The sequence below is a fragment of the Taudactylus pleione genome, unplaced genomic scaffold (genome assembly GCF_031769625.1).
Source record: "Taudactylus pleione unplaced genomic scaffold, aTauple2 ptg001997l, whole genome shotgun sequence".
Lineage (NCBI taxonomy): Eukaryota > Metazoa > Chordata > Amphibia > Anura > Myobatrachidae > Taudactylus > Taudactylus pleione.
In genome coordinates this window covers 194139-206533 of record NW_028286393.1, presented here as the reverse complement: position 1 = coordinate 206533, position 12395 = coordinate 194139, and the positions used below count along the sequence as shown (strand labels likewise).

General features: G+C 45.7%; 1 protein-coding gene across 1 annotated transcript in view; it reads left to right on the top strand.

Moving 5' to 3' along the window:
* Window positions 1–12395, top strand: part of RALGPS1 (Ral GEF with PH domain and SH3 binding motif 1) — a gene marked incomplete at its 3' end in the record, with an annotated part of 253237 nt that overhangs the window by 53766 nt on the left and 187076 nt on the right. The window contains exons 2-3 of the mRNA XM_088465567.1: window positions 4298–4384; window positions 7016–7141. Coding sequence (XP_088321693.1) covers window positions 7085–7141 — 57 coding nt within the window. The remainder of the gene's footprint in view (window positions 1–4297; window positions 4385–7015; window positions 7142–12395) is intronic.

Sequence of the window (12395 nt, the reverse complement as noted above, 5' to 3'; positions counted from 1 at the left end):
CTTTGTGGGTGAGGAGTATAATATCTATCTATCTCATAACTATCTATATACTGTGTATATATCTATCTACTGTCTATCTATCTCATATCTATTTATATATCTCATATCTATCTCATAACTATATACTGTGTATATATCGATCTATCTACTGTATATGTATCTCATATCTATCTATCTCATATCTATCTCATATCTATCTATCTCATATCTATCTATCACTGCTAATGAAAAGTTCCAAGAGGGCTGCCAGTCGTGGGTCCTTATGTAAATTTGTTGTGGAGGGCACCTGCGCAGATTCACTGGGTTGCAAGGAGTGACTGTCATTGTGGGTTCATATATGTATGTAAATATAATTTTTTTTTTTTGTATATATAGGTGTGTGTGTATGTGTATATGTATGTGTATATATAGGTGTGTGTATGTGTATATATAGGTGTGTGTGTATGTGTATATGTATGTGTATATATAGGTGTGTGTATATAATATATTTGAATAGCGTCCAATAATAATACTGTGAGCTTGTTAAATAACCACCAAATCTGTCCATTTTTACACCCCTCCCCTGTCCCTGGGGTCTGCTGAGATGCAGGATTGCCCCCTTCCCTGTCACTGGGGTCTGCTGAGATGCAGGATTGCCCCCCTCCCCTGTCACTGGGGTCTGCTGAGATGCAGGATTGCCCCCCTCCCCTGTCACGGGGGTCTGCTGAGATGCAGGATTGCCCCCCTCCCCTGTCACTGGGGTCTGCTGAGATGCAGGATTGCCCCCTCCCCTGTCACTGGAGTCTGCTGAGATGCAGGATTGCCCCCCTCTCATGTCACTGGGGTCTGCTGAGATGCAGGATTGCCCCCCTCCCCTGTCACTGGGGTCTGTTAGGTGCAGGATTGCCCCCCTCCCCTGTCACTGGGGTCTGCTGAGATGCAGGATTGCCCCCCTCCCCTGTCACTGGGGTCTGCTGAGATGCTGGATTGCCCCCTCCCCTGTCACTGGGGTCTGCTGAGATGCAGGATTGCCCCCCCTCCCCTGTCACTGGGGTCTGCTGAGATGCAGGATTGCCCCCCTCCCCTGTCACTGGGGTCTGCTGAGATGCAGGATTGCCCCCCTCCCCTGTCACTGGGGAGTGCAGAGATGCAGGATTGCCCCCCTCCCCTGTCACTGGGGAGTGCAGAGATGCAGGATTGCCCCCTCCCCTGTCACTGGGGTCTGCTGAGATGCAGGATTGCCCCCTGTGTTGCTGGGACTCTGGATGTCTTTTTCTTTTATTATGGGACTATATTAGCATAAATGTATCAGAATAGTTTATGGCCACAGATCCTGATCCCTAAGCTGGATACACACTAGACGATATATCGGATGATTTGTTGTTTTGGGACGATTCGGATCAATAAATCGTCCAGTGTGTACGCACTATTGCTCGCTCTCATGAGTCGTTCGTCGCATCTTCAGATCGTCCTGCAGTGTAGACCAATCTGAAGATCTGGTGGCTGACACCATGGTTCTGGCTGTAGCGGGGGAACGACACATCGAGCGGTTGTACACCCAGATCGTGCGGAATGGGTATAATATACCGGCGGCTGAATAATCAAATCCCGATGCCGGAAGCCCGAACGCTGAAGATCCCGTCAGGGGTGGTGAGTATACTATAGTCCCGCTTTGGCGCCTAACCCTAACCTCTCCCCCCCCCCCCCCCCCTAGTGTCTAACCCTAACCTACCCCCGGTGGTCCCTGACCCCCCCTTACTGCACCCTAAACCTAACCCTCCCGGGAGGGGTTCCTAACCCAAACCCCCCCTTCTCGTAGCCTAATCCTAATCTCTCCCCCCGGGGGGTGCCTAATCCTAATCTCTCCCCCCCCCGGGGGTGCCTGAACCTAAACTGGGGAAAGTGCAATACTTACCGGGGTCCAGACGTTCGGGATTTTGGCGTTCGTGAGGCCGGTATCCTGATCTCCTTCGGGATATTGGTGTCGGCATTTTGCCGGGTGGTGGGATTCTGGCGTCGGTATTTTGGTGGCCATCATCCCATCCGCCGGCAATTTAACTACATCCCGATCGTGCAGTGTGTATGGACCGCGCGTTATATCGTCCAGTCCTATCTGCTGTCGCCAGGTACACACATCGTCTAGTGTGTACCCAGGATAAAGCTGACAGGGAAGAGAGCAGGAGGAACGTCCCAATAATTGGAGCGCCCCACGCAATACATGATCATCGCTCAGTACCATACACTGATTCACACAATTACCTTGCACTGTATGGCCAGCTACAAGTGTCTATGTAGTAAGCCTTGGAGAGAGATAAAGTACCAACCAATCAGCTCCCCCTGTCATGTGCCTGTAAAGTGACAGGAGCTGATATGTTGGTACTTTATCGCTGTCCACTTGATCTTTTTCCAAGGCTCAGTACATAGACCCCCTAACTCCAGGAGTGGAAGGGTTAAGTCGCATTACTCTGTGGAGTTACATAACAAACACACTTTTGTTTTTACAGAGCAACTTTGTTCCAATTGTTTTGCAAACATCTTCTTTTCCCTTCACGTCTCCTGTAAATATTGGCATCACCGTAACCGACCTTTTGTATAGTGGGGGGCGGGGGGGGGGGGGCTCCTTACCTTCAGGATAATCCCTGTCCGTGGGTTTCGGTGTGTAATCCCCAGAGCCCAGTGCACAGAGCTGAGCTGGAGACGTTACACTTACTGGAATGAAGTTTTCTTAGCAACACACAGACCGGTTCAGACTCTGGTGACGCCTTTGTGTGTTGTCCTGGAGATTGTAGTTCTTCCTACACTCGCTGCATTGTATGCCCCCAGCCGTCCTGGCTAATGATAAACTATTGTCATACAGCTATTCGGGGACAATGTAAACGGTGCGGCACAGTTGAAGGATGTATTTTTTTTTATTTTTTTATAAAAAATAATGTTGGATACATTAATACAATTTTTGACTATTGGCAATAGGGGAAGAGAGCGATGGGTATAGCTACTGGGGCTGATTCTGCATCACACACCATCTGGCCGCGTTTGCCTGAGAATAGATATGAGTTTCCCCCCCTGCACTCAGTTGGCCACACTCCCCATATATGAAAGTCGCCATCGTGATGCTATCAGTGCACATTTTCACCAGCCATATCCTTGGTGCAAGAGATCCGTCTGAAATCAGCCGGATCTCCGCTTACACTCTCCTCTCAGTCCACGCCCACGGCGCACATATCCGAACGTGCAGACGTCCAGCTGCCGCCAGCCCCTACATGATGCACGTGCAGTAGGAACAATCGCAGATGCAGCAGCGTCACTGACCACGTCACTTGTTTTTTTTTTACTCAGAACTGCTCGCAAAATAGCGGTTGAAAAAACCAGCCACAAGAATAGCGAGCAGTTCATACGCTGTTCGATGTACTCGATTAATCTAATAAATAGCGGACATGACGTATGGTGCGAGCGGCAAGGGGGCGTATTTTTCAAAATTACAACCGCAAGTTTTGCTCGCTCGTTCAGACGTAGAGGCGTGAACAGACCGCAATTAGCGAACGGTTCATTTGAATAGCCACCCCTTGTTTTAGAACGAACGACCGCAAATAGCGAGCGGCTCTGAATGAAGCCCATTGTTAGCAAACTGACTTATGTGGCGAGGTGGCTGGGATATAGTAATAACCTGTTTAACCACTGACGGATAGACCATCCATCTTACTTGCTGTGTTGTTAGTGTTCAGAGCTTTCAGACGGGTATTGATCAGTTATTGATTGCCCAGGTGCAGGCATTCAGTGACCATTAAACCTCACCCAGCGCTCAGATGCCCAGTCTGGGTGCGGATTACTTCTAATCATTCATGGGGGGTGGGGGTGGGGATGGATGGAAGGTGCTAACCCGTTCTACAAACTCATCTCATTCCCATTGTCCCCATCAGTGGTTTTCTGCTATCTGCAAATCCCCCGCTGTACTCATGTACTGATCAGCATAATCTGTGTGGTGGAGATAAACCGAAACACTGGACAGATCAGCAGCTCCATTCATGTCATGTCTGTGTGACGCAATGCGAAGTCCACAGTCACTTACTGCGCAGGAAGAGCAGGTTTATGTCTCCACTTGTTGGTTCTGCCGCTCTTACATGCGCTGAGGGATTGGGGACGTGCGGATTACGGACTTAGAGATGACTTTGTTATAGAGTGTTATCTGTGATTGGGGCTCATAGTATATCGTACCGCGCTCTGTGTCACTTCTGTAAGATTTAGTTACTATCATGGAAATAAATCCTATAGTTTCCCGGGGAGAGTTACATGTAATGTGAATATTTATTCTGTCTTCCAGAGACATCTGCAGCAGATTCTCCATGTCTTGTATCTCATGAACCAACAAATTCGCAATTGAACACGACGGCAGCAGCAGCGGCAATGGGTAAGGGCTGACGGATCGCTCCGTGTATCAGCTGCGATGCCATTAGCGAGTCATTGCTCATTCCCAGTCATGCTTCATAAGGTATTACTGTATGGTAATAGCCCACTGACAGCATTCTCAATATAACACATAATATCGAGGCCATTTAAAAGATAACAGAACAGCTTTGTTTAGATGTTACACAGGACACGCTGCCATATTCATAGAAACCTGCCTCACACTTCACAGACCCTTTTTACTGATGTACGATTCATGGGACCTGATCTTATTTCACCATTTCAGTTATTTCTTTCTTTAAAAAAAATGGACGGAATGTTGAATTGATGGAAGACAAATTACAGAATCCAGTTATCACTTTTATATATGTGAATTAATGACGCCTTTTCCATTGAAGATGAGTGTTTAGGCCAATTTTCAGAACCCCTCATTGAATGGAGTAGGTCAAATAAAGCTTAATGATTTGGTGATATTGGTTTATATCAGGGGGTGATCGGTCCTTGTATTTATTATTGAGGACCCTTGCAGTAAATAGACTGGCTGCGTTTCTATGATTGAACACTAGGTGGCAGGTTTGTGAAACGTAACGTTCATGTTTAGTCTCAGCCTGGTAAGTATACAGTATATATCGGATTAGTCTCAGCCTGGTAAGTATATATCGGATTTGTATCCAGCTCTATAGATTGCAGTGATTTCATTGGTATATAGCTGGTGGCCAGGAGTCCATATACATATTTTGGAGGGTTTTTGCGGTCTCTGGTATTTATTCTCAGGTATGCCTGCCAGGTCTTCATTGCCGGTGATGAGGAGGGGAAGGTTTTATTCACCTGAGTCAGAGCTCTCAAACTTTGGTCCTCAAGGCACCCTAACAATCCATGCATTAAGGATATCCATGCTTGGGAACAGTTGACTTAATTAGTACTAAAGTCAATTTGACTTTACCATCTGTGCTCAACCATAGATATCCATAAAACCTGGACTGTTAGGGTGCCTTGGGGACCGAGTTTGGAAACCTCTGAGCTGAGTCCGCCAGGACAGAAAACTGTTACAAATCCTCAGGATTCACCCTTATCCCCAACCAAGTCCTGGATTTCGTTCATCCCCACAAAACATGAACCATTGCCAATCTAAGAATGCAAAGTACTTTATAATAAGAATTTATTCCTGGTGCAGTGAATGATGTTCGTGGCTTTTCTTGTTGGTTAAAGGGTGATACTAACATGTAATAGAGATGATTTAAAATAAATAAATAAAGCTCATTAGTTGATGATAATGCCAAACAAGAATTATGGATTTTTTTCATAATAATTTGGCCACTTGGGGGCATAATTTCATCATTTTTTCTCAAATCCAGTCCACAGAGCCTGCAAGCAGGACATGTTTTCCATACCTCTTACTGACTGACACAGGTGGTGCTAATTGTTCCACTTGTTCTATGAGGAGATCTGGAAAACATGCACTGTAAGTGGCCACTGACACTAGTAATGCAGCACAGTGGAGCAGCTCCCACTCGTATGACTTATACACACAGAGAAATAATGATTTTGTTACTGAGCGTTTATACCATATGCAGCACTGTCTGTGACTGCAGAAATCCCATCACTGCGGCCTCTTATCCGCAGCGCAAGGCGAGAGCGTAATTCTGCACGTCCTGCACTGTCAGGGGAGGAAAATCCTCTCATTTCTCTGGCGCACACCAATCCTTCCCCAAACCGGCGTCTTCCTGACATTTTGATAATTTTCTTTTAAAGCTGGCGCCAATAATTTGTTTATCCAAAACTTTTTGTGGATTTGGCACCTGAGCAATGCTAGCCATTGTGCAGCTGGTGGTCAGTCACAGTGCTGTAATAGGAATTGGGACTTGTGTTGTTGCGATGTTTATCTGGCTCCGGCACGACCTGACTTGTTTTCGGGTCTCCCTGGGTATCACCACGTGCAGCTCGTTATCACTTTGTCTTGGAGAATGGAGTAAAGAGTAGCACAAGATTGTTTTCTTGAATTTATTTTGATACAAGACAGAGACATCTTGACAGACTGACGACCGTGCAAACATGCGGCTGACTAACCAGCAAGTGATTCATTCTGTTAGTTATTTGCCAGAATTGTTTATCATCTGGGATTTGCATGCACACAGGCTGCTTGTGTTATCATCGCCATAGTATCAGGGCAACGAACACTATTATAGGTGGTGTGTCTATGTATCTATACTGCCTTTCTATCATGTAGCGTGATACCGAAATGTTGACGATTTTATATTTGCCTCATTATCCGCTTTTCCCACTCTCAGTAAACACAGGCTGGTTACTGGGAGAGGATCTGATATACAGGACAAAAAGCTCAAATGATAAAGCAAAGAATGTCAGTTATGCTTGTTGTGCAATAATTAGCACTACCCATGTGTATTCTTTCACCTCGCAATCAGCTGGCACTGACGTTGTGTCGGCCCCAGTCGAGCGCTGGGGCCACTGCATAAGGTTTAACTGATGGTCAGGGAGTAGTGTGCACCGATGACGGGTACCTATCCCAGCTGTGATAGTCACTACGCCGGTGGTCCGCATGTTACGTAATCACACGGTGATGCCGGGCAGTCGCCCACAAACGTTGTGAATAACGGCTGTTTATTTCTCTCTGCAGGTCAGCTTGGATTGTCGCAGGCCGTCAGCAGCTGAGGCTGACCTAATCTCCCAGCGTCCCGTGGGGAGAATGTATAAGAGAAATGGCCTTATGGCCAGTGTGACCGTCACCTCTGCCACACCCGAGGTACGGCTCCTGTTTATCCGGGCGGGCAGCTCTGCCATGTGAAATCATTAATACGAGCTGACTTTGGCTCTCAGGGCGGAGGCCGCTGCCAGCCGGAGGGTAAAACTGAAATGATTCACGAGCTGTGTTTTGTTTTCTAAGTGCTGCGAAGAATCATTTCTGCTGGCTGTAATATGCGCCCTGTTTACATTCACGTAATTACAGCATTTGTGTGATTTATTCCCCCCAAACCGTATTATACAGATTTATGCCAGTGGCTCCTGACGCAGTAAACAGAGCAGTTTTTTGTTTTAGTTACAGATTGCAGTACGAGGAAGTTAAAGACCACAATTAATGTCACGTGTTCCGTCATTGGTTGTTTTACCTTTGCAGCAAACCCCTATCCCCCGGCTGTTGCAGAACTGCAAGTCCCAGCCTGACCTGACAAATTCTCAGCAATTGAAGGACCACGGCCTAAACCGGCTGTAGAGTTTCTCATGGGAAGTGGGAGGCATATTATAAAACCCTGTGGTGGGGATAATCCCATTAATGTGGTTTGCTGGCATCAGCGGCAGATCGGTGTGTACGAGCCTTTAACCGCACCAGCGGCAGATCGGTGTGAACGAGCCTTTAACCTCACCAGCGGCAGATCTGTGTGAACGAGCCTTTAACCTCGCCAGCGGCAGATCCGTGTGGACAAGCCTTTAACCTCGCCAGCGGCAGATCGGTGTGAACGAGCCTTTAACCTCACCAGCGGCAGATCTGTGTGAACGAGCCTTTAACCTCACCAGTGGAAGAGCGGTGTGAACAAGCCTTTAACCTCATCACGGTTTAGGCAGCATTAAGGGATAACGGTTAGCGATTTGCAGAACGTTCTGGCAGAGATGAAAAGTTACTCACAGCGGAGACTGCCGGCCAGGTCCTGTTATTGGGAATAGGGATATGAGAGCCCCGACTTCTCTTTTCTGATATGATACATGTTAGCTGAAATCACCAACTTACAAGTAGATCTGTTAGAAATCACACTAAGGCCCTACTTACACAACCTCTCCCAGCGTTACAAAGCTGAATAGTCACCCATTTGTGAAGGCACTGTGAAGTCGACACAGCATAGGGATCTCAGATCCCTATGTAGAAACGTCCGGTCAGAATACCTTGGGATTCAGAAAACACTTCCCGGATAAGTACCGGTTAATGGGCGTGCACGCTGTGCTGTACGCAGGACTGGTGAATGGGTGTGCACGCTGTGCTGTACATAGGACTGGTGAATAGGCGTGCACGCTGTGCTGTATATAGGATTGGTGAATGGGTGTGCACGCTGTGCTGTACGTAGGACTGGTGAATGGGTGTGCAAGCTGTGCTGTACATAGGACTGGTGAATGGGTGTGCAAGCTGTGCTGTACATAGGACTGGTGAATGGGTGTGCACGCTGTGCTGTACGTAGGACTGGTGAATGGGCGTGCACGCTGTGCTGTATATAGGACTGGTGAATGGGCGTGCACGCTGTGCTGTATATAGGACTGGTGAATGGGCGTGCACGCTGTGCTGTATATAGGACTGGTGAATGGGCGTGCACGCTGTGCTGTACATAGGACCGGAAACCACTATATACTGGTGGTCCATTTCTACATTGGAATCAATGGTTCCCGCGCTGTACCAGACTAGCTCCGCCTACATGCGGGTAAGCAGAGGTCTCTGTTGCTGGGTAATCACAGATGCGGCGAGCAGGGCCTAATGTATATCGCTCTTCTCACCAGGAGGCATCTGAACAGTTGTCCCATATTCTTCTTAAAGGACGTTGTCTAGTTTTAAAATAAATATTTGTTTTCAAATGATTGTAAGTTGATGTCTGTATATGAAATTTAGTTTTTATTTTAATAAGTAACATAACTACACATGTCTCTTTATAATGCATCTTATATATGTTTAATATAAATACATGTCTCTTTATAATGCACCTTATATATATTTAATATAAATACATGTGTCTCTTTATAATGCACCTTATATATATTTAATATAAATACATGTGTCTCTTTATAATGCACCTTATATATATTTAATATAAATACGTGTCTCTTTATAATGCACCTTAAATATATTTAATATAAATACATGTCTCTTTATAATGCACCTTATATATATTTAATATAAATACATGTGTCTCTTTATAATGCACCTTATATATATTTAATATAAATACATGTGTCTCTTTATAATGCACTATATATTTAATATAAATACATGTCTCTTTATAATGCACCTTATATATATATATATATATATATATATATATATATATATATAAGGTGCATTATAAAGAGACATGTATTTATATTAAATATATATATATATAATACATGTCTCTCTTTATAATGCACCTTATATAAATACATGTGTCTCTTTATAATGCACCATATATATATATATATATATATATATATTTAATATAAATACATGTCTCTCTTTATAATGCACCTTATATATATTTATACACATAGAGCAGTTCCCTCTGAGCTGTTGTGTTTCTGGGATTAAAATGGCGCCATCTAGAGGTCATACCTGGAAATGAGCGTAAACCCATGACCGTGTATGAGCGTGAGCTTGTCATTCATTATCGTGGCCTCCCTGTCTGATAATCGTGGCACCCGTGACATTTTATGGCGCCACAGCGCTCAGCAGCTGTGCTCCTGCATTGTGAGAGGTGTTTGCTCCGTAATTGCTATGGACATCAGTTCTGCCTAACGTGAAGAGTAATAGAAGACACCGGTGTCCGGCAATTACACAGAGCGTTGTGATTATAGTGACTTTAATGCATTGTGACCGCTTCATTTTATATTCCATGAAAAGCGAGTATAATAAATTCCAGTATAATATAAGATGACGCAAGAATGTTATGTATTTATACACTGGCAATATCTAAGTGTGTGTGACTGACTGTGTGTGTATGACTGTGTGTGTGTGTGTGACTTTGTATATGTGCGTATGTGTGTGTGTGTGTGTGTGTGACTATGTATATGTGCGTATGACTGTGTGTGACTATGTGTGTGTGACTATGTATATGTGTGTATGACTGTGTGTGACTATGTATGTGTGTGTGTGTGTGACTATGTATATGTGTGTATGACTGTGTGTGACTATGTGTGTGTGACTATGTATATGTGTGTATGACTGTGTGTGACTATGTATATGTGTGTATGACTGTGTGTGACTATGTATATGTGTGTATGACTGTGTGTGACTATGTATGTGTGTGTGTGACTATGTATATGTGTGTATGACTGTGTGTGACTATGTGTGTGTGTAACTGTGTGTGTGAGACAGTGTCTGTGTGTGACTGACTGTGTGTGAGACTGACTGTGATTGATTATGTATTTGTGTGTGTGACTATACATTTCTGTGTGTGTGACACTGTGTGACTGACTGTGATTGACTGTGTATTTGTGTGTGTGTGACTCTGTGTGACTGACTGTGTATGACTGTGTGTGTGTGACTGTGACTGTGTTTGTTTGTGTGTGACTGACTGTGTGTGACTGCCTGTGTGTGAGACTGACTGTGATTGATTATGTATTTGTGTGTGTGACTGTGTGTGACTGACTGTGATTGACTGTGTATTTGTGTGTGTGTGACTCTATGTGTGACTGACTGTGTGTGTGACTGTGTTTGTTTGTGTGTGACTGACTGTGTGTGACTGACTGTGTGTGTGTAAAGTTTTGCCCTCGTGGTGCTGTGTAGGTACCTGCAGGGTGCACTATTCATATCTGTATTGGCAGCAATAACTCATCTTTATCCAAAACCGAGCAAACCAGCTTACAGGGGCTCTCATCACACTTTGGTCCTGAGCGCTCGCAACCGGGTCGATGTTTAGGCCCTGCGCATGTGCAGCGGCTGCACTGCGCGTGCGCAAGTCCCTCAGCGAGAGAGAAATTCTCTCGCTGCGGAGCTCACTACAAAAGGGCCTGCTGTCGATGTTGATCGACAGCTCGCCCCCTTTTGTAGTCGGGGCAGGGGGGTGGTTTCGCAAACAGAGGCGTTCCTTAAGGAACGCCTGCCGTTTTCTGGGCGGCCCCACTGACATCATTGCTCGATCAGAGCAGGAAGCTCCCTGGGGCTTGCGGCTGCCGAGACCCAACCTTAGGGTCTCGTCGCAAGCCCCGATGGTTGCGATGGTCTTGACCATCGCGACCATCAACCTGGTCGGTCGCTAAAGCTGTGGGTGGTAACCCACAGCTTAGCTAGCGACCAGGAGGCCGCACTTAAAAAAATCAAGTGGCCGCCCTCATTCAGAATGAGCGCTCGCTTCTTGCGACCGCCTCTGAATGAGGCCTTTATCCCTTTACCCCAACATGCGAGTAACCCCTATGGGCACACAGCATGGGCGCCTGGACTGTGACGCTAGAGAAATCTTATGTACGTAGGGGATAGCAGACGTGTGCATCTAGCTGCCCCCCTCCTTATAACCTACACACACACCCCCCACACACAGACACAGACCACACATATACTGTACACACACCACACATATACACATATACATACACACGACACACATATACACACACATATACACATATAACACACATATACATGCACACTCCACACATATACACACACATATATATACACACACCACACATATACACATATATATACATACACAGACACACACCACACATATACTGTACACACCACACATATACATACACACACACACATATACATACAGACACAGACCACACATATACTGTACACACACCACACATATACATACAGACACAGACCACACATATACTGTACACACCACACATATACACACACATATACATACACACACCACACATATACACATATACACACACATATACATACACACACTCTAGGGTTCATTGTTTTGGGAGACAATTAGCCTTCCAGGATATTTGGATGAAATATTGTTCTGGCTGAATGAAGACAGCAGTTAGACAGTATATAGACAGGATATACATACCAGGTCTCCCGTATCGCTGCGCGTACATCCTGGGCCCGGACTGTCACTGCCAGTAGCGTTCCTGAGCCATGCATTGGGTGGGGAGACCTTCATTAGTGACCTCACTTCGCGGAATTCAATTGTTTTCGCGGCCCGCTTCTCCCGTCTAAAGTGACGGGAGTTCGCAGGCCGCTATGCAATTGTTCCAGATTTTTGTGCTGATCGCGCCCAAAGTGGTCGGGTTTAGCCGCGTAAAGCAGCTAAACCCGACCAAAGTGCTGGGCGCAATCGCGAAAAGTGATGTTTTGG